Here is a 21,351-nt window from a genome sequence, read left to right as displayed (position 1 = left end):
GGGAAATGAGAGATAAATCTTGTTTTCAATCCAATCGAAAAGATTTGAATAGATAAGTGTGTATATAATGTTTTCAAAGATTCTTCACATTAATTTTGCAAACAGCCAGGATTTGGCTGCTAAAAAATTTCCAAACATTCACTGACTCCTTTACATCAGTGTTCACAGGGTCACATAATAAATATTGGAAAGTCTGGATGCCAAATAAACACAATTTGATTTTAAAGTGTTTAATGCACATACTTTATTTAAATGTTGCTTTGAACACTGAGATATGATTTTAGTATGCTTACAGTTACTCTAATACATACTTTTAAAACAACGGTCAAAGCAGCAATTACATCAGCCCACTACAGAAGTGCTATACACCCAATTAGTACTTTGGTAAATTATAAAACAAATGTACACAAGAGCACTTTAGCAGAAACTAATTTGGGAGACAGCAAACCGCTCAATTCTGTACAGGAATCCAGTGGAAGAGGAGTCGTTCTTGGAGATGGAACAACCCCACGACTTCACAGCCTCAAATGCGCAATATGACCATCAGTGGACCGTTTCAACCATCTAACAACCAAGGGGAGCTGCCAGAGAGTCAAGCAGTCTCATTCCAGATGCCAAAAGCAACAGGCAGGTCATCACAGTTTGGCTTCTAAAGACATGACTTTTTATTTCTGTTGAAGTCATCCAGGTAAGTGAATATAATAAATGCGGTAAAACGTAACCCAACCAGAATTTTATGTCACTTTGCACAGACGCAGGTATGTGAACTGAAGTGCTAAAGGAAAATACAAATATATGTTTGTGTTTAAGGGGTTCAATGCTAAACTTTAACCATCCCTTCCCCCACTGCACCTTGAAGCATTTTCTTATTATAATATTACTGTGAAATTAAATCCTTGTCCGTTCTTAGAAAGAAAACTAAACGTCCTGTCTGATACTGAAGAGTTAGCAGAGGCCTACTCATTCTCTGCCAAGATTTGTTTAAAAAATAATTCAGTTCCACTTAGAAAAAATAATTTCTATTTAAATGACATGCTAAGAATTCTTCAAAGTAAGTAATTTCCCATCATAGAGTACTGAAATTCAAAACTGATCCTGCCAAAACTTTATTTTTTTTTTTTTTCAGAAAAAGTGCATACAACTTTGATGCACTTAACACAAGGGTCTGTGACAAATAAATGGTTGATGGAAAGCAGGACTGCATTTACACTTGAATATATAAGGTACCTAAGAATTTATACTTGTGAAAAATCACAATGATTTTAAGAATATTTTGCCAAATCAATGATGGCAAATAAAGTTAGGCAACTTATTTTAGAAAGATGATTTATATACTACATATAAATGAAAGGCAAACATAAATACAGTTGATTTAAGTTTAATTACATTAATATAATTTACACCATACCTGTACCCACATGGTAATAGCCACATGGCAAATTCACAGTTATAGCCAAAAATCTATTTAGAACAGTCCTTCTGTTCCATTACTATTTGCATAATTCCCAGTAATAGACTTAAAAGCCTAATACACGTATGCTTATCTTTTATGGATTATAATAATCTATAAGTTATACTTCAACATCGTGGCTTGAAAAACAGACACTAGTGTGTTTTCATGCTTTAGTCAAAGCTGACTAGTTTCAGGTTTTAAAAACTTTCAGGTTGAGCAGAGCAAAATCCACTCCAGACCAAGGCCTACATGTCCTACAAATTCTTCTTTGTCACAGATGGCAATCCACCCAACGCATCAGTGGCTCTTAAACCTCTGAAGTCAACGACATCGCTCCCACGCTGGTTTTTTAAAGGAAAAGAGAGGAATAGCAATGTGAAGAATTCAAAACAAAAATAAAACCTACATTTTGAGCAGGTCATCTTGTGCTTTAGAGTTTCTGTTTGCTTGTTAGTTTGGAAACTCTCCATACTCCTAACTGCAGCTTCCATGTTTATGTCCCAAGACCCTACTCAGGAAGAGGGAGAAACTTCTCCAGGCCTACCTTTGGTTCCTCACTTCCCAGGCAATGAATAGGAGACCATATCCTTTCTTGTAATGTTTTTCTTTCTTTTACCAAACTTCCTTGAAAAAAAAAAAACACCTTGAAATATTTCCATACCACTTTTTCCCAAAGGATAATTCCTGATGAATACAGGCAGGAAAACTCAAGATTTCTTTCCTTCCATTCCCAAAAAGGTGAGATGTGAATATCGATGTTGTGCCCTCTTCCTTCTAATAAGCCTTGAGTAAAACTTAAAGAAAAGTCAACCTGAAAACTAAGAGTTGAAGGTACATCAGCTTTATCGTTTTGGTTTTTCTTTCGTTTCCACAGAACTCCATGTCATTCTTAACACTTCAGTATTTTTCTCACATCCTATTATTTTATATGCAAATTACAATACAGCAACGTAGCTTCAAATGCTGTTCTGTTCCTAGGTTTTTCCACAGAAGTTACCCACCACAGAATATCTCCTACAGCCATTTTTAATCTATTTCCTTATCTCCCAGTAACCATTGGTTCTCCACTCTGAAACTTCCCTCAGTTTGTCAAGTGTTCTTAGAGATAAACATATCAATAATTGAAAGCTAACTGGTGAAGGAGCTATGCAGGATTGTTCCCTTTCATTTTCCATTAGTCTAAAATATACATATGTACATACACCTACACATACAACAAATTTACACTGTCTGCAGAAATAAACTGCAGATGTAATTCCATACACACATTTAGAGATTCACATTTTAACAGCAAACTTACACACAGATATAAGGAAATATAGTTTTATACTCCTAAATTACATAGCAAGCTGGAATAGATAAGGCTTTTTTTTAGATTTAGTCTTTCTTAGGAGTCTTAGAAAAAGGAGACATAAACCTCAAGCTATGTCTGTAGCAGTTATCAGTCAATGTGGGATTATTTTTACTGACAAATTATCCGACTTGCTTACTCTATACAAAAAGCGATAATATAAACATTCCGTATACAAAACACAAAACATAGAATTCGAATAACAAATGGAAACGTTATACAAAATACTTGATACTGTCAGTATATAACTCTGTATAGCTTTGACCAAAGAACTCTTAGCCTGGACATTCTTTTCTGATATGAAGGAATAGTCATAGCTATACAGCATTCTTACCTACAGAAAAACAGGAATGAATTGACTGGTGGCAGGAGAGACCTGGTGACACAGTGGAAATACGTAAGTGCACTGTTGTACATATGTATACAGCTTAGCAGTGTCATGTCAGCTGAATTAATTTCTTTTGCATTGTTACGTTCACCAGTAGGTGATCCAGAGTACAAAATATAGTAACAGAGAACTCAGTTTTCATCCTTAATGCTTGGTACAGTTATTAAAAATAAACACTTGCAGATAACCATTGAGTAGCTGTCAAAATACTGACTAGTTTTGAAGAACTTGAAGGCAAGAACCTGGTCAAATGAATAAAGATCAGAAATGGTCAAAAGAAATTCATATAGAAATGTAACACTCAGCAAGTGCATCAAAACCATTTTTCATTTGCTCACTCAGAGACTCATTCACAATAGCTGAATTACACGTATTTATACTGAGTATGTACAGTTAGTTGAACATAAATATGACAGGTATTTGTGAAAAACTACTATGTAGATGGTTACTAAGTTTATAGTGATGTGTGTACTGATCTAGTGAGTCCTAGGGTCTCCTTGGTACAGTCAGCTTTTTAAAATCTTATCAGTTTCTTGACACAATCAGTGAAAAACTGCACAGAAACTCCAAGTCCCAGCAAGTGATCAGGCCCATCGTCCACTGGAGGCAAAGCTTCTGCTGAACGAGAAGTTGATTTCAGAGGTCTTGTATTTTCCCCAAGCACCAAAAGGCACTACTACTGCAGTAGTGTTGTCTTCAGTACCATACTGTATTGCCTGCAAATTACGGCAGGAAGGAAGAGATGAACAATGGAAATCAGAGTCTGTACAAAAAGAAATGGCCTTTCTCTGGAAGGCCAAACTGGCTTAAAACACAGTTACTAACGCAGTTATTTCACAGTGGTTTGTATCAATTGCATATAGGATAACTGATGTCCCAAACAACTATATTAACTATATGCCACTGTAGCGGTTTTGGCAATAAATACACCAGTGGACTAAGGTACAAGATACGTAGCTCCTGAAGAAGAAAACACACGTAAAGCATTTAGCATAGGGAATAATGCAGGGTTAAGGATTCAGTGTTAGCTCTTATCTAGCAATTCTGCTCCTAGGAATTTAGCTTAAAGAAATAATAACCTAAGGAAGTGGATGTGTATAAAGATATAAGACTGTAAGAAAGTTTATTACAGTCTATACAAAATAGAAAACTGGCATAAACTAAACTTCCTACAGTGGAATTATAAATCAATTTTAGGAACTAATGCAAAGAGCAAATTACATAGTCAGCATTAATAAGTGCTTGGGATTACAGCAAATGTACTTCAAAAGACCTCAGAGCCTGGGACTTCCTGGGTTCGATCCCTGGTCCAGGAAGATCCCACATGCCGTAGAGCAACTAAGCCCATGTGCCACAACTATTGAGCCTGCGCTTGAGCCCGCGAGCCACAACTACTGAGCCTGCGCTCTAGAGCCCATGAGCCACACTACTGAAGCCCGCGTGCCTAGAGCCCATGCTCCTCAACAAGAGAAGCCTGCGCACCACAACGGGAAGTAGTCCCTGCTCGCCACAACTAGAGAAAGCCCACGCACAGCAACGAAGACCCAACGCAGCCAAAAATAAATAAATTTATTTATTAAAAAAAAAAAGAAAATACCTCAGAGCCTGAGGTCAAAACTCTGAAGAAAAAGATTGATAAAAAATATATGATATAGGGGCTTCCCTGGTGGCGCAGTGGTTGGGAATCCACCTGCCAATGCAGGGAACACGGGTTCGAGCCCTGGTCCGGGAAGATCCCACATGCCATGGAGCAACTAAGCCCGTGCACCACAACTACTGAGCCTGTGCTCTAGAGCCTGTGAGCCACAAATAGTGAGCCCACGAGCCACAACTACTGAGCCTGCTCTATAGAGCCTGTGAGCCACAACTACTGATGCCCACACGCCTAGAACCCATGCTCTGCAACAAAGAGAAGCCACCACAATGAGAAGCCCGCGCACTGCAGCAAAGGGTAGACCCTGCTCGCCGCAACTGGAGAAAGCCTGCATGCAGCAATGAAGACCCAATGCAGCCAAAAATAAATAAATAAAGTAAAAAAAAAAAAGAGAGCTATCTATCCAAACAGAGTATTAACACATGGAAATTTTACATTTTTTTTTTACTGGATATTATCCAGCTTCCAAATTTTAGCTCTGACTGGCACACCAACATACGACTCACCCATATAGCTTTTTGTATTTGTTTGTTTTTACACACCCATCTTTCAAAACCAGAAATTGACTATGCTATAGTGTTTCTACATTGGATGTTCATGTGGAGCAGTCTAGTTTGAAATGGTCCAGTGGCTGGATTCAGGAGCTCGGCTGTCTGGGTTTGAAGACCAGTTCTGCAATGTGACAATCTTGCCATCTTGAATAAGTTACTTAATGTCTCGGCCTCTGTGCCCCTGCTCTCTTCCTCTGTGAAGAAGGGATAATCCTACCTCCAGCCCCAGAGGGTTATCATGATGATTACATGAGTTAAATACATATGAATAGAAAAGTGCCTGACACACAGTGACATGAGTATTTGCTAATGTTATAATTTACCAATGCTGTTACTGTCATTTCAAGATGTGTACAAAGCCAAAAAAGAAACATGGCTCATTTCCTTGGCATATTGATTTTACTTAACTACTTGGAAGAATTGGAAAAACATTTTTAATTGGAAATATTATGGAGTCAAGTGTAAAATTCCATGTAATACTAAAGCTAAAACACAAGATTTCAAAGAAATCTGCAGTCAGTGGTGGCCCCTGCAGGCTGCAGCGAAACCTGCACCTGGCTTTGTGCTCTCCTCCCCGCCCTGGGACTTCTCTAGCGGAAGCTCTGCTGTGTCACCTGTTCAGTAACTGCATGGGCGGCTTCACTGGGATCGTGGCACTGATTGACGAAGTCACAGATCTCTTGGCTGTTTACCATGAAGTTAATGCCATCTGTAGTGAGGACCAGGAAGCTGTCATCAGCATGATGTAGCTGCAGTCAGAAGCAAATGCACAGGGTTATAAACCAGACAGCCTGAGGATAATCTTCATAATGCAACAATTTTATCTGTTTTCCAAGTGGTCAGCCGTGTGTCAGAGCTTGTAGGCAAACAGAGTGAAAATGGAAGGCCTGCATTTAGGCCAAAAGTGGCAACATGTAGCATCAATCACTGAGGACAAACCTAACATTTACTTAGTAACACCGTGGAGGAAGAAGCCAGGTCGCTAAATGCTACTGGGCAGCTTGATGTAATGGCTGAGAGCACTGTCTCTGGAGCCAGGCTCCCTGGGTGTGAAACCCACCTCTGTTTTTCAACTGGGCAAACATAGGTAGGTTGAAGTGTATATGCTCCAGAATTGTTTTCTCTGTAAAATGGGGTAGGAGTAGCTATTTTGAACAGAGCCTGGCACATAGTAAACTGCTATGTAAGTATTTGTTAGATGAAATGAATATAAGTGGGATATCTATAAGACATAAAACCGTTCAATAAATTAACAGTCATTTGCTGCCGTTACTGGGAGCCTACACTCTAATGTGCCAGGTACTAGAGCAGGCTGGGGGTTGCACAGGTGAAGTGTCGGCTCACCACTGGGTGTATTCTGGGGGAAGCGTAGCGTAATGGGGGCAATGATTAGTAGCAAGCAGAAGATGTCACAAAAAGAGAGGTGGGACAATTATTTAGCTTGGTGGAAAAAGGAAGTCAGGCTCAGCTTCCAAGGGAGAGGGATGCTGAATGATGAGGTGCAGGTGAGCAAGGGCAGTACAGTGATGCTTCCAGGCAAATTCCACAGCAGGGTGACACAAAGCCAACACTTCCTCATACATTAGGCCAGGAAAGCACTATCCTATTTTATCTGAAAAGTTTATCTATCCTTCCATTAATAACTTCTGTTTAAAAGCCATTCTGGGGACTTCCCTGGTGGTGCAGTGGTTAAGAATCCGCCTTCCAGTTCAGGGGACGCGGGTTCAATCCCTGGGCGGGGAACTGAGATCCCGCATGCCGCAGGGCAACTAAGCCCGTGTGCCGCAACTACTGAGACCATGCTCTCTGGAGCCCGAGTGACACAACGAGAGAGGAGCCCACGCACCGCGAGGAAGAGCCTGAGTGCCACAACAAAAAGATCCCATGCGCCACAAGTAAGACCCGATGCAGCCCCAAACCAATAAATAAATAAATAAAATGAGTATTTTTTCAAAAACTAAGAATAAAAGTCACTCTGGCTTCAATTAAGGCTTTCAAGAAAGCCTGCGGCTGGAGACAATCCTGCATTCCTTCCTTGCCTGTGTATCAAGGGTTTGCAAGTCCTTTCTTACCTTAATCCTCTTTGTTTCCGGTTCTGCTATCACACCACTGGTTTTAAGATCCAGATCTCCAAGACTCCTGGTCATTGCGAGTCTGCCGTTCACGTGAGGCTGTCCCAAACTATTCCAAGCTATAAAACCGCCACATTTCTTAATCCTGGTCAAAAAAAATGTTAAAAGACTACGTTGTGATACCCAGAAAACCAAGGCTCCGTTAAACTTAAGCATAAAATCAGCTTAAAATGCAAGGTTTTATTTCTGTCTTGAACTATATAAATACTATCCTTATAGAAAGATTGATGAGTGGGGGTGGTACCTTTCTTTTTCATCTTTTCTTTCTGGAGTATGGTCAATTGTCAGCTTCATGGGTTTTCCTTTTCTGCACAAAATAGCTCGGCTATCGCCAACACTGGCTACAACCAGTTCAATACCGTCTCTCAAAAGGGCTACCGTTGCAGTAGTCCCAGAGGTCAGAAGGGTCGCTGCAGACACGATGAAAAAGAGAACAAGTCAGTGACGGTCAAATGATTGGATGTGGAATTTTTATTACAAGATAAAACATAGGCATGTTAAACTAATGCTGAAATGTATCATTCTAATTTAACTAGAGCTATGCAAATAAAATGCAAATGAACTATGTAAGTAAGAGCATGCAGAGAAAGAGGTATTTAATTCAGTAACAAGGCTCCATGCAAACAGAGAAAGTTGCTAACCTAATTTGGTAAAAAATGCATCACTGTCTCCAAATGGCTTCTATTTATACGCAGTAGGGTTCACTTGAATGGATCATTATTACACCTTTGTGTGTGCATCAGGTGTTGGGATTAAGAGCATTACATTTTAATTAGATTGGCTAATATGGCAGGATGATTTAGGTCTACAGAGCCCATTCAGGCAAGCCAACTTCTCTAAAATCTATGCACTCAGCTTTTTTCTTCCATTTCTTACCCCTGTCCTGTGAAATTATCATCAGTTAATAGGCTAAGCAAGATATGCCAAGTGCCTCATTGGCTCTTCAAGCACTATATTTTATATTCTTTCCTTCTACACCTGTTTTAATTTTACAAATGTTCACCAAAAAAAATCCTAAAACGGTTAAAGGTTCACATTCTTTTCTCATCTTTGTCCTCCCCAGATGTGAAACAAAGGTACAGCCATCATCATATTAGGAGTAAATCTGGAGAGCAGGGAATGAAATTCATTCTAGTTTCCCATAAACTTGGTATAGTTCACACTTGTAGTTCCACCGAACAATCAGTCTGTCCCCAGATGCCGGACAGTGCTGCCAAGTGCTAATCCTGTGGTCAAGCCCTGGGCCCAGAGCACTCCAAGAATATTAATTTCCTCCAACCAATAACAAAATTATACGTTGCTTGGCTGGAGGTCACCGCTATTTCCTCCATCCAATCCAGAGGGCATTTTTGCATCTTTCTTTGGTGTGTATTCTAACAGTGTCTGCCCTGAGTTCTTTACTGCTTGTTAAAAGTTTTGAGGGTGCATTGAGCCTTGTCAAAGTGAGAGTACTGTGAAATTATGGGCTAAAAAGGAAAGCAAATTGAGAAAATCAAAAAAGATAGCATTTAAAGCAGGTATTATCTTCAGTAACATGGTTAATTCTTTAAAGCATCTAAGTAAAATATTCAGGTGATCATCTAAAGATGATTTTGACTTCAAAGGCAGATTTAGGAAAAATGAAGTGCTATTGACTGACGGAAGCTCAGTCTTTCCCTTTTTTTTTTTTTTAAAGACAATTTTCAAAACAGCAGTAATGCATTTTGGAAAGGTATATATGCAAGTATTTTCCAATCAGTATATTAAAATGCCTGCTTTAATCAGAAGAGGAAAATGGAAAAAAAACATGAATAAACCCTGCTTAATCTTCTATATCCGTGCCGGATTTACTTTATGGAGAGAGAGCGTATATGGTTGCACTATCTTCCCATTTATCTCTTTTGATTTTGGAACTGCTGTGCCAAAGTAGTGTCATCTTGGCAAAACTAAAATATGTAACATATCATAGTCGTACAACACAAACGTTTTAGTGTATCTGTGATGTTTATATTACAAATGTCAACTTGTGAGTGTCCTAAAACATTATACAAGGGAAGCTTTACAGTTGAACCTCTGTAATCTTTTCAAATGATGAGAAGAGCCAGGCGAGAAAACACAGGCGTTTACTCAGATGCTACCTGTCCAGGGAGTTTAGTATTCTCCTTTGTTTAAACTGACAGGAGCAGCTTTTCTCTCTCTCTTTTTTTTTTTTTTGGCCGCGCTACACAGCAGCACGCGGGATCTGAGTTCCCTGACCAGGGATCGAACTGGTGCCCCCTGTAGTGCAAGCTCCGAGTCTTAACCACCAGGGAAGTCCCAGGAGCAGCTTTTTCTTAAAAGTGGTTTTTAATTGGCTACATCAAGAGTTAAAACCTCATAAATGAAAACTTCAGGTTTAGCTGCTTAGGATTATAATTCATGGCTCTGCCATTTGGGAATTTAAAAGAGCTTGAGTTTTTAACCAACCCAACGTCACAGTTCCAAAATCCCAGGATTTATGGGAAAGTTTTCAAAACTGTTGGTTCTGGTTTGCTAAGCATCTAAGAATATAAATATTAAATCAGCATTTATTTTCATTTAACATTTAACATGGAAGTAAAAATTCTCACTTTTTTCCCTAACAACAAAACTATAAAACTAAGACATCTTTCAATAAGTTCTTAACACTCACTGGACATTTTCTACTGCAAGTCATCTCAACTAATGGGACAAAGAGGATGTGGGAACCTTCCAGTAGTCCAGGCTAGGAACCGCTGGACTCCTTCACCTGGGACAAAATTAAGCAGATCTCTCTTTCCACTGAAGCCCAGCATATAGTGTCCACGGGCTCCAGGTCTAGAGCTGCTGACCAGGCACAGTTCTCTGCCACAAATAACACGCACAGAGGCAAATAGGAAATTCACCCAGGAATTGTGCTCAAACATTACAAACCTGCAACACAGGGGAGGGTAGAGAAAGAGCTGCAAAATAAGGGGAAGGGTTTTATTTTGGTGAAAATTTCACTAGCAAATTATATAATATTCCAGGAGATGCCAAATCAATGATTCCAAAACTCAGTTTGCCCAAGTTGATGGTATTTTGTAGTTGAGTCTGTTTTTCATCACAGAGCAACACTTCTTGGTTTTGTGGCTTCCCAAGGCAGGAAAACCTATATTCAAATGTATGTGTACCAAGACACATATTGTGGTAACCCAGACACACATCTATATACTCATGCACACACACACAGTCAGTCAGTCAGTCTTGAAGAGTAAATCAGTACGTTTATTGAGTTGAAAAAAATGCACCGTAAATTTGTTTGGTATCAATATCAGAACTGTCCCAGTTACAAAAGGGAAAATTCATGGGAATTCATGGGTAGAGCACTGAATAGTTCGTATCTGACAAGCATACCAGAGAGGATGTAAACTACAGTATACCACCAAATTACTGGGATTTAAATATAAATCAAGAAGGAATCAAAGCACCTCCTATACCAGACACAAGGAGTGACTTATTTGTTAATGGTGCTAAATGCAAGGATTTTAGTATCTATAAGGCATTTTTTGAATAGAAGATTAAATTAATTGTTTAAATAAAGGCTAGCAAGGCTCTTGAGCTCTAATGAATGTTTACAATTTTATGTAATTCATAAAATGGGAGTTTCTGCAGCTCTCTCTTTCCTCCAGTGTCGCAGGTCAATATATCAAAAGAAAAATGATCAAGATTTTGAATGGCAACATAAAGAGTAAAGCTGTACTTTTCAAAGTATAACCCCCCTGCCCCCGGTAATTATTCAACTGTGTAAAAAATAATATGTATAAACCAATACAGTTTCAGTGTTTATCAAAAATGGGCATTCTAGACATGTATGATCATAAACACTAAATCAGTAACAAGTTGAAGCAGTAACAGCACAATAAGAATATCTCTTCAATGCTGTCCCTATTTTTTTTGCTTTTGGCTGCCTCCAACATAAGAAGGGAAATCAAAAACATGGCATTTCTCACACTGGTTATTTTTTAGTGTAATTCTTCCATAAAGAGATCAAGGAACATGAAGAGCATGGAAGTTTCCAATGAGACTCACAATGCTGCCACCAACGTCTCCCACTCTGAACGTCAGAGCAAGTCTTCTCTTTTTGATCCATTTGTCTCTTGGGGAGCTTTGTTGCTTTCAAATCTTAAGCAATCTAGAAACACTTCGAAGAGTTTATCGGATATAGAGGATATCATCTAAGTTTTCTACCATCTGGTTTGAGTGACAATTTGTTCATTAAACAATAGACTAATGGGACATCACTTGAACTTACTGGCTGGTTTCATTAATTGTAAAAATACACATGACTGGTATAAAATGAATACAAAATATTCAAAGATGATGATGAAATTAGCTAGTTGTAAATAAGGGTAAATTGAAAATGCATCTACAACAAATCAATAAAAATAGCTAGCAATTTCTTAAGGTCTGTTTCTTGATAAGTGGCATTCTGATTTTATTCTCCTCAAACTACCCCCATTTTAAACTGAAATAGTAAATATTTTAAATGCTAATGAGGTGATTGGAAGTATTTTATGCAGATATTGGATGAAAGTCTTAAAAAGAGAGTGTTTTATTTTCACTTTATTATTTTCACTTTCTTTTGAGAAAGCTAATAGTATGACGTGGGGCACTCTTCCCTACCTGAAATTCCAGCATTAGTGATTCATTCCTATGGTTTAACCAATCTCTTTTCAGCTTTCCTTACTCAAAACTCAGATCCCCCCTAGAAGTGATAACTCATTAAACTATATACATTATGTTAATAATTTGGTTAAATCAGCTATAGGATAATCAAGGGATAAGTTATAATAACTTTGGTAAGAAAGCGTAGGCAGTGGAGATCAGTTTAGTCCAAATAATTATTGAGTACCTTCCAGACTCTCTACAGGGTGCTGAACCCTAGAGATTCAAAACTGAATAAGCCATGGCCCCTACCCTCAAGCTGATCACAGAAAGGGTTCAAGGAGGGAAAATGGAGCTGATGCTGAAAGAAAAGGTGAAAGAAATTGGAGAGGGCAAACTGCACTTACTTCACAATTTTATTTAACTAGCATGGGTCCTACTCACAGCTATGCCAAAAAGAATATTATTCGCTCTTATAATACTGATACTGCTTCAGTTCTTACTAAAAACTAAAAAATGTTTTTTAATTTAAATAATCACTTTGAAATCTGAAGTGGTACGCTTTTTTTAAAAAAAAATCCGCATATTGAAAGGTTAAACGACGTACAGCATCCTATCTTTAGTGGCTTTAATATATTTGATAAAATAGCCCCCCAAAATCAAAAGGCAATTTTTGCCACCTTTGGAAGCCTTGGCAACCGATTAAGAATAAATTTAAAGCTGTTCTCAAAATACTTACTTAAAAAAAAAAACCACACAGACTAACTGATCTGTAAGAATACATCGAAAATAAGACTTAAGAACAACAATGTCATAACAGACCCTTTCTTTTTCTTTTAGTAGTACTCTAAGCATCATTCTGTCATGCTCCATTATACTCGCAAGCAAATGAAAAATAAATTCTAGAATTATCTTATGAAAGGTCTGAGATCATTAACTCAAAGTATGTGACAGAGGAACTAAGTTAAATAAATAAATTTTCACTTCATTATTAGAGATGAAGTACATTTTTATGATTAATGTTTTTGCACAACTGAATTGATGTGAGAAAGGTATCTTTAGAAAGGTTCTTTTAAGGTAGGCAAGTTAAGTCAATTCTCTCCCTAAGTTCAAAATTCCCTTTAACTGTAATTTATTATTTAATAAATGAAAGGAGTACTCTCACATTTTATACCAAATCTATCACTGTTTTAAGCATCTTCGTCAAGTAGATCCTTTACAAAAGGGCAAACTGCACCCATGAAGGGTTACTGGTTTTTGATTGTTGGCCACATTTCCATGGTAAAGTTGAACATTCCTTTCTGAAAACCTTGCCCAGTGAGCTCTACCTATTTACGCAACAGCTGGGGCACACCACCTGCGCTACAGCCGATAAACTTCGTGGTGTGATACACAGCCGACCTGCTTATGGATGAAATAAAAGCATAGCAATATTCAGAGTTATAAAAATACAGCTATAAGAAAGTGTTTTGATGTCCTCGTCACTTTCGTATGTTTTACCCACGAGGAACCAGTACAGAATCTCTTCACTTTTGTATGTTTTCCCCACAAGGAACAAGTACAGAATCTTATGCTAAAATCTACCGTCTCTCAACCCTTATTTTCACAAGGTGAGGGGCCAACTGGAAGGCGGAAGAAAAGTCCTAAGGAACGGAGAAGAGAAAATGGGCCTGAATAATCTACAAACGAGAAAATAAATCCCTGAACTGAACAAAGAGAGTGGACTCTAATGCTTTTCGGAGAAGTATGATGATGATAAAGTTCTCGAAAAAGAGGAGGAAAAACTTCTTAAAATGGCAAATAGGGCCATCCTAGAATCATCCTCTCTAATACTCATCTTTAAATACGCCCATGAGAGAGGCCACGGTGGGTGCCAGGAACATCTCAGGCCTAACTCTGCAATTGACCTTCTACCTCTCTCTGAGTTTCACTTCCTCATCTGTGAAATAGCCAGAATTTCCAGCCCTATGCCCTCCAACTGAAAATTACAAAAATAACATTGCTGTGGTACACTTTGACCTCCTTTAAACAAAAGGACGAACAAAACACAGATTAATGTTACTGCATGATTCCTTTTCAAATCGGTTATGAGGTCTATATGCATACATTTAAATGGTTGCTGCAGAAGTTTTCAAGGTTAACTTTATGAGCAATAAACTGGGGGGCCAGCTAACCAAAAAACATCAGCTACATTCTCCTGAAATGGTTTTGATAAATTTAGTCAAAATCAGAAACATTTTACTTTCAAAATGTAAGGTCACACAGTACACAAATTCTAAAATTCAGCTGCCATGGCCTTGTGTTTAACAAATAAAAAAAAATGTCAACTAGTTACCACGGGAAAGCTGCAAGATCAAGCTTTTTTAAGAAATGGAAGAAAAAAGATCTTCCTTCTAATTTTACAGAGTAGTGCATATTAGCCATTGTCCTTTTCTATTGAGGACCAATTAGCAATTTTCTTCTGATGTGGACATTTACTCTCTGGCTAGATTAGATTACCCTGTAGTGAATTTCAGTACTTGCTTGTCAGATTCCTCTTAAAAAAAGAACCCAAAATAATAAACCCTCTCATAGTACGGACCTCTTGCCCATAAAACAAGCAATCAAACAGATTAAAAAATGTTTTTTAATCTTTGTAAAATTGAAATTCAATATCAGAGCCATTTTGGAGCTCCAATTTCTAAAACAATCTCCAATATAGTTCATTTAAAAGTGGATTTCGTTTGGATTCCAAATAACATTTAAAGTGATTCTTCATTTAAAAAATCATTTTCAACATAAGCATCCTTACAAATAAACTTACATTAAAACTCCCACCCCTAAAGGGCTCAAAGTGTTTCCTTTTCCCCTGAAATGCCCCAGGACAGTAAAGAAAGAGATTGCTTTACTTACCATCAGCAGACAGGTGGGCGTGCCTTGCAAAGGCTTTATCTATTTCTAGAAAAGCCAAGGTCAACACAGTTTCCAAGTTCTCCTCCTTAGGAAGCAAATCCCTTCATGGAGAGGAAAAAAGAGCCCCAAACAGTCATTTGACTACAGGTTTCTAGCCTTCCTCTTGGTCCCTCCAGCTAGCAGAGTCATTCCATACAATGGACCTCCGTGGCTTGCCTTTCAGAGGCTTCAGATCCACATATTAACGAATCAAATTGAGAAAGAATCAGGCACAGAGATAAGCCTTTAAAAACAGTCAAATAAAAGCCCAAGTCTCCATCCTTAAAAAATTAATCCTCACTATCACAACCCTGAGAAGTCAAGAGTTCCTTTATATTAAATTTAAGCCACTGAGTTCCTTTGTGGAATAAGGCAAAATATATATAAATCAACTGATGAATGGTATGAATAACTATGCTTGGGAAGAAGAGTCACGTGGTCATAACTGTCACATGTTCTCCCCCTCTTTTAATTCTAGCAGTAGAATAATTAATAATAATTGCGGTAAATAAACTTTTTAAAGAGCTCCAAAGCACCCTCATTAAAAGCATTTTCCCTATTCTAATGCCAATCATCTAAAGCTATTTTCAACAAGTATTCCAAGCTATTCATACCACTTGAAGGAATAATTACCACTTACTGAAGCACTGTGTGCCCTGCACTGATAGGAGTAAATGTTACTCATAGATTCTCAGAGTACATGAGATCATGTACTTTATTATGTTAATTCACTTGAAATGATCACAAGTCAAGGGCTGCAGATTCTGGTCAATGCTCTCACCAAGGGAGTTGTTAAAACATACATATTTCTGAAGTGGTAATAATCATCTGTAATAACTGGCATGCTTGAGCAACTGCTTGTTCATAAAATAGTGTGAAAGCACTCAAATAACTACCTTAACAGTGAACCTTGGGACTTCCCTGGTGGTACAGTGGTTAAGAATCTGCCTGCCAACGCAGGGGACACGGGTTCGAGCCCTGGTCCGGGAAGATCCCATATGCCGCGGAGTAACTAAGCCCGTGCGCCACAACTACTGCGCCTGTGCTCTAGAGCCCACGAGCCACAACTACTGAGCCTGCGCTCTAGAGCCCACGAGCCACAGCTGAGCCCACGAGCCACAACTACTGAAGCCCGTGCGCCTGGAGCCCGTGCTCTGCAACAAGAGAAGCCACCGCAGTGAGAAGCCCGCGCACCGCAACGAAGAGTAAGCCCCGCTCACCGCAGCCAGAGTAAAGCCCGCGCACAGCAGCAACGAAGACCCAATGCAGCCATACATACATAGAAAAACAAACAAAAAAAAGCAGTGAATGTCTCAGCCAAAAGGTGAAGTTTAAACAGGAAGCAGAAGGCACACTGCAGAGAGTGAAAGCCATTGTATCGTTTGTACGTACAGGATGCATTTCTCCATGTGGGTGTGACAGAAATCGGCCGCCGACGGTCCGCCATGGCCATCATACACCGCAAAGTACAGGACTTCGTCTGTCAGCTGAGCGAAGCCAAACCGATCTTCGTTCTCTTTTCGTTTGCCAATCTGCGAGGCGCAGCCCACGTTCGCCAAGCTGACTTTGGGAATCGGCTTGCCATACTTAATGCTGGGCGGCAGCAGAATCGGCTCATCGATGCGGTTATCCCAGATGCCAAAATTATCCCAGGTGGCTGGCCGTCCGCTACCATCAGGGTCAAACCGAGAACACCGGGCCTCTGAAGTGGAGCTGTGGCACGTGGGCGTCACCCACCTGTCGTCCTGCAGCAGGCGGGCGCCCAGTAGCGCTTTCCTCCTCACCTGGTTTCCAGCACTTCTAACCAAAGTAAGTAAGGCAGCTGTGGACATAACTCCAGAGGACTCAGGAATTAGGGAACCGTCAATGGAACAACAATGGGCTGTCTTCCAGAGAAATGATGCAACTGAGTAGAAAGAAACAGAGAAAGAGAAAGGGAGAGGGAGGGAGAGGGAGAGAGAGAGAGAGAGAGAGAGAGAGAGAGAGAGAGAGAGAGAGAGAGGCTCCATCAATGATTTCAAATATAACTGATATATCATTAGATAGTACCAAGAATGAAGTCTGTAAAGGAGGTGGCACTTAACAGCCTACTTCTAAGAATAGTGGATCAAAAATGAATTGATTTACCTACCCCATTCACAGGGTTTAAATTCTATAAAAATTTGACAATGTGCACAGCTCACATAGAACAAGTGCTTCTCCAACTTTAACCTACAATCACTTGGGGATCTTGCTAAAATGTAAATTCTGATTCAGTCTGTCAGGTGAGGCCTGAGATGCCGTATTTCCAACCAGCTCCCTGGTCCTGCAAACAAGTTGCTGGTCGGGCAGGCCCACACTTTGAGTAGCGAGAATATAGAAAACAGGTGTAACTAAATAGTCTTCCCTTCATTAACTCCACTGCTCTGAAGAAAAGGTGGGGAAAAATATTAACAGTAACAAAGTCTCTTACAAGAGTTAGAAATTTAAAAAAAAGAAAACTGGTTAATAGAATATTTATGATAGTTCTGTACTCAGAGAGTGCCCAAGTTTTAGCAAAGATACAATCTAGGATCTCAGTTCAGTTTAAGATTTCTCAACTTACTAAACTTTATTATTCTGGTTAATGTAAATTGGGTCGTGTGTGTGATCTCAGAAACTGGGGGCAACTGCACGTGTGACAAGCAGCCCTGATTTATGAGCCACTGGATCTATGCATTTACATTAACAGCTGCAGCTCATCCGAAAGCCTCCTCAGGGCGTTGGCAGGGGGAATTCCTACACCCCTGCGGGAAGGACTGTGTTTCTGGCAGTTTGCCATACAAATAAGGTTCTAAGCAGAAATTCGTCTCCACAGTGTTTCGTTCTGTTCCTTTATGAATTAAAAACCAACTGTAAAAAATAGCACAATGTTACGATTTGACAATGCCGGCGGAGGGTATACAGGTGTTATATTATTCTCAACTGCACGTTTGAATTGATTCACAATAAAAAAATGAATTTGAAAAAAATGTATCTCCCCAAAAGGCACACATGAACACACACAAAAAGCCCAGCTTGAATTCATCTACAAGAAAATGCATTACAGATTTGAAACAATCATTTTCAATAAGTTTTTGGAAATCAGTCTAGCTGTGTGTAGGAAGGACCATTACTCCTTTCAGTAAGTAAAGCAGTAGAAGGAAAGGATGAGGTTCCAAAGAACGCCCTTGGATACCTAAGCAATGGAAGACCTCTGAGCCCTGCCTTCTCAGAATTTAGAATGAAGATGGCCTCCCAAACTATTCATGGGTCACAAAAGACTTAGGAGGCCGTTCCCTCTTGGCCTTTTAGCTGATATCATGTACTAAAGCCTGAAACTCACTTCTTTTATGACGACACTGGGGTCGGGGGAGACATAGCACCTCCGGTTATCAAAGGGAAACCACATCCCATTACCAAAAAAAGAGGTGTTTACTCCTTTGCTTCTATTTGAAGGTTATATGTTATTCAAAACCAAAACTGTCTTTACTCCCCAATCAACACAAAACGTATGGCTCACGATTTACTTTAATCACATGAATTTTTTTAAAACGTGTCAGTGTGAGCCTGCATATATTCTACATACTGACAGTAAGTAAACGCCGAAAATACTTTCCATTTTCATCATTTTAACATTCATTTGTGTGACCAGGCCTCCATCTTCCTCCTCCTCAATGCTTTTGGTTAATCTCATACTTTACAGTCCTGACACAGAACTCTGACAGTTGAACAAAGTTGACCCCTGATTGAACAACGCTGACTAGCAGGGGGGATTCTCAGCAAAGAGGGTTAAATGAAATAAGTTGTGAGTCCACGAGAGGAGGCATAGAGATTCCACAGTAGAGCGCTGGTGAAAAGCCACATCCTGAGAGTAGGAAATCTCAGGTGAAAAGCATCAGAAAGGGAGGAAAAAAAAAAAAAAAAAGGCATTTGGTTTCTAGTAAACTTTTGATGTATACACTTTGTTTAAAAATAAAAGGGGGGGAGTGATGAAGAAAGCCGCAGCTACAAGATTGCTGTGCCTAGTTTACATCTTCATCTTATTCCAATTTTATAATCCCGCAATGACTTAAACACCTTGGAGCTGTCCAAATGTGCTTTTGGAAAAGGGAGGCGCTCCCGGTCTCTGGCAGCAGCGTGCACTTGGGATTTGAGTTAAACTGCACTTGACTGTTGAAAGCAGGTAAAAAGTGCAGTTTATTGCTGTCATGTTAAGCACATGCCAAAATTACTCAGGAGTTCTAGGGATCAGTACTACTGAAACTTGCTTAGATTTATACCTCTAGCAAAAATAGTTAACGAAGTATTCACATTTGCCCATTATAAAGTGGCACTCAGGTATCTTTATATCAGTAACTTACACAATGGAAACACAGGTAATTTTAATATTCTTAAAATAATTCTTTAAGCACTCTAGAAAAAAGAAAAAATCATCCCAATCGATTCAAATATTATGGAAACCTCCAAAATGTATTTCAGGAAATTTGGGCTCCAATATCCTCTTTACCAGTACCCTGCTAGGAGGAAGGAAAGAAAATCTACTAGTCTACATGAGGGAGAAAACAGAAACAACAGAAACCTCCAATGACTCCTCTTAGGTTTGATGTGAACATATGTATTTAGATGTTTGAATAGAGAAAAGAACATGGGAGCAATGAAAAGTATTCATCATTCTGATTCCATAAATATCTTGTAAAACATTTCAGTTAATGTGGATACAGACCATATTCCAAACGTTCATTTAAGAATTTTCCAGAACAACTGAGTATAAAGTGTGTATTTTATCCTTTTTCATTTCCTCTAGAGCACCTAATACAACGTTGAGATCTACACATTAAATTTTCAGTAAATTTTTTTAAAAAAGAAGAAGAATTTTCCTTTACGTTCTATCACCAGCACCTCTCCCACTCTTCCTCTTCTCTAAGATTCCAGTCAAGGGAAGTAGGTGCCTGTGTTGGTGACCAACAGAAACCGACTAAGGTTCCGAGAAAAAAATCCTGAAAAATTATAACTGAGACTTTTTTTCCCCTAGACTGCGACACTATTGCTGTCTTTCAAGACCAACATAATCTGTCCCCTTAGCTGCTCAGTTCTAAAGCGCCGACCACCTCCTTCTTTCCTCCGCACTGGTGGAGTGTGCAAGGACCAGAGAGGCCTTGCTGCACATTTCCAGTCTGAAGCTCAGAAAGGCCAAATTCCCTGGCTGTTGCCACCCGGAGTCTCGCCTTTGTCACCTCCTGGGAAATCTCTAATCGACAGACGGCGGCTGCGAAAGAAGACGTCAGCAGCCACAAGGCCTTGAGATTATAGTGCGCTCTTGGCAAAGCAAGACCCACGTCCGCAGGTCGATCCCAGCTAGGGCTCTGCATCCTTCTCTCTTCCGAGCCCCTGAAAAGCTCACCCTTGGACAGTTCGGGATCCTGGGCTTGGCTCGCTGGCCGGGACAGCTGAGCGACCCAGGGCGATACACCGCAGCAAGCGCAGCCTCCCACCGGCGCAGCGCGCGGCAATGCTGCCGGCTGGGTTCCCTCGCGCACCTTCCGCCGCCCAGACCCCGCCTCCCAACCGCAGTCTCCGCGGACAGATTCCGGCCACCGCCACGTCTCCCTCGGCCCGGCCGCAGCTGCAGCGGCGACAAGGCGCTGACCCCCGCAGCATCCTCGCGTCCGGGGGTTGGGGCTAGGCGACTCGGGGCCTCGCTAAAGGGAAGCGAGGGCGGGCGGCCCCTGCTTCCCGTCCATCGACCCTTCCATGGTCCCCTCCCTCCTTCCAGCCCGGCCCACCACCCTCGCTCGGCAGGAGCCTCCAGCTCGCAGTCAAGTTCAGGCCGAGGGCGAAGGCTCCGCAGGAAATGCCGGCAGCCGGTGGCTCAGCCAAGGTGGGCCCCGCCCGGACATGCTGCTCCAGAACTCGAAAAGAAAGCAAGCTGCGCACAGAGAACCCAGGCACCGGCCGCCGGGCTCGGACTGAAGGGGCTGGGGAACTAAACAGATATTCCCCTCCCCTCCCCTCCCTGGGGAACCCTCCTCCGTTTACCCTCCATTCCGCGGACCGGGAGCAGTGGGCTGTGCCCCCATCCGTAAGTATCATAAACGGTTAAATAAATGAAGTACACTCTCCAGGCTCTTACCTCGTGATGGCAATGTCCCTGGAAAAATTGTAATTAGCTAACGGAGGGCGGGAGAGGGGTTTTCTGTAAATAAGACTGCCTTCTCCGATGTTTCCAGTCTCTGGAGCAAGCAGTTAGAACACCCACTGGCTCAACTGC

At 40.4% G+C, this 21,351-nt stretch overlaps 1 protein-coding gene and 1 long non-coding RNA gene across 2 annotated transcripts in view; one reads left to right on the top strand and one right to left on the bottom strand.

Moving 5' to 3' along the window:
- Positions 1-214: 214 nt before the first annotated feature.
- On the bottom strand, positions 215-21,343 carry PPM1K (protein phosphatase, Mg2+/Mn2+ dependent 1K). Its single transcript, XM_067736985.1, has 7 exons — positions 21,214-21,343; positions 16,476-16,989; positions 15,045-15,145; positions 7,774-7,939; positions 7,470-7,614; positions 6,012-6,146; positions 215-3,908 (listed from the first exon to the last, which is right to left on the bottom strand). Exons 2-7 carry the CDS (start codon positions 16,913-16,915, stop codon positions 3,777-3,779), a joined length of 1,119 nt encoding a protein of 372 aa, XP_067593086.1. The 5' UTR covers positions 16,916-16,989; positions 21,214-21,343; the 3' UTR covers positions 215-3,776.
- Positions 20,134-21,351, top strand: part of LOC137224053 (uncharacterized) — a 66,056-nt gene continuing 64,838 nt past the window's right edge. The window contains exon 1 of the long non-coding RNA XR_010943200.1: positions 20,134-21,162. This is a non-coding gene — a long non-coding RNA (uncharacterized lncRNA). The remainder of the gene's footprint in view (positions 21,163-21,351) is intronic.

The sequence above is a fragment of the Pseudorca crassidens genome, chromosome 4 (assembly GCF_039906515.1).
Source record: "Pseudorca crassidens isolate mPseCra1 chromosome 4, mPseCra1.hap1, whole genome shotgun sequence".
Taxonomy (NCBI): Eukaryota; Metazoa; Chordata; class Mammalia; order Artiodactyla; family Delphinidae; genus Pseudorca; species Pseudorca crassidens.
The sequence above is the reverse complement of the archived record's forward strand: the minus strand, read 5'-3'. Positions and strand labels throughout refer to the sequence as shown.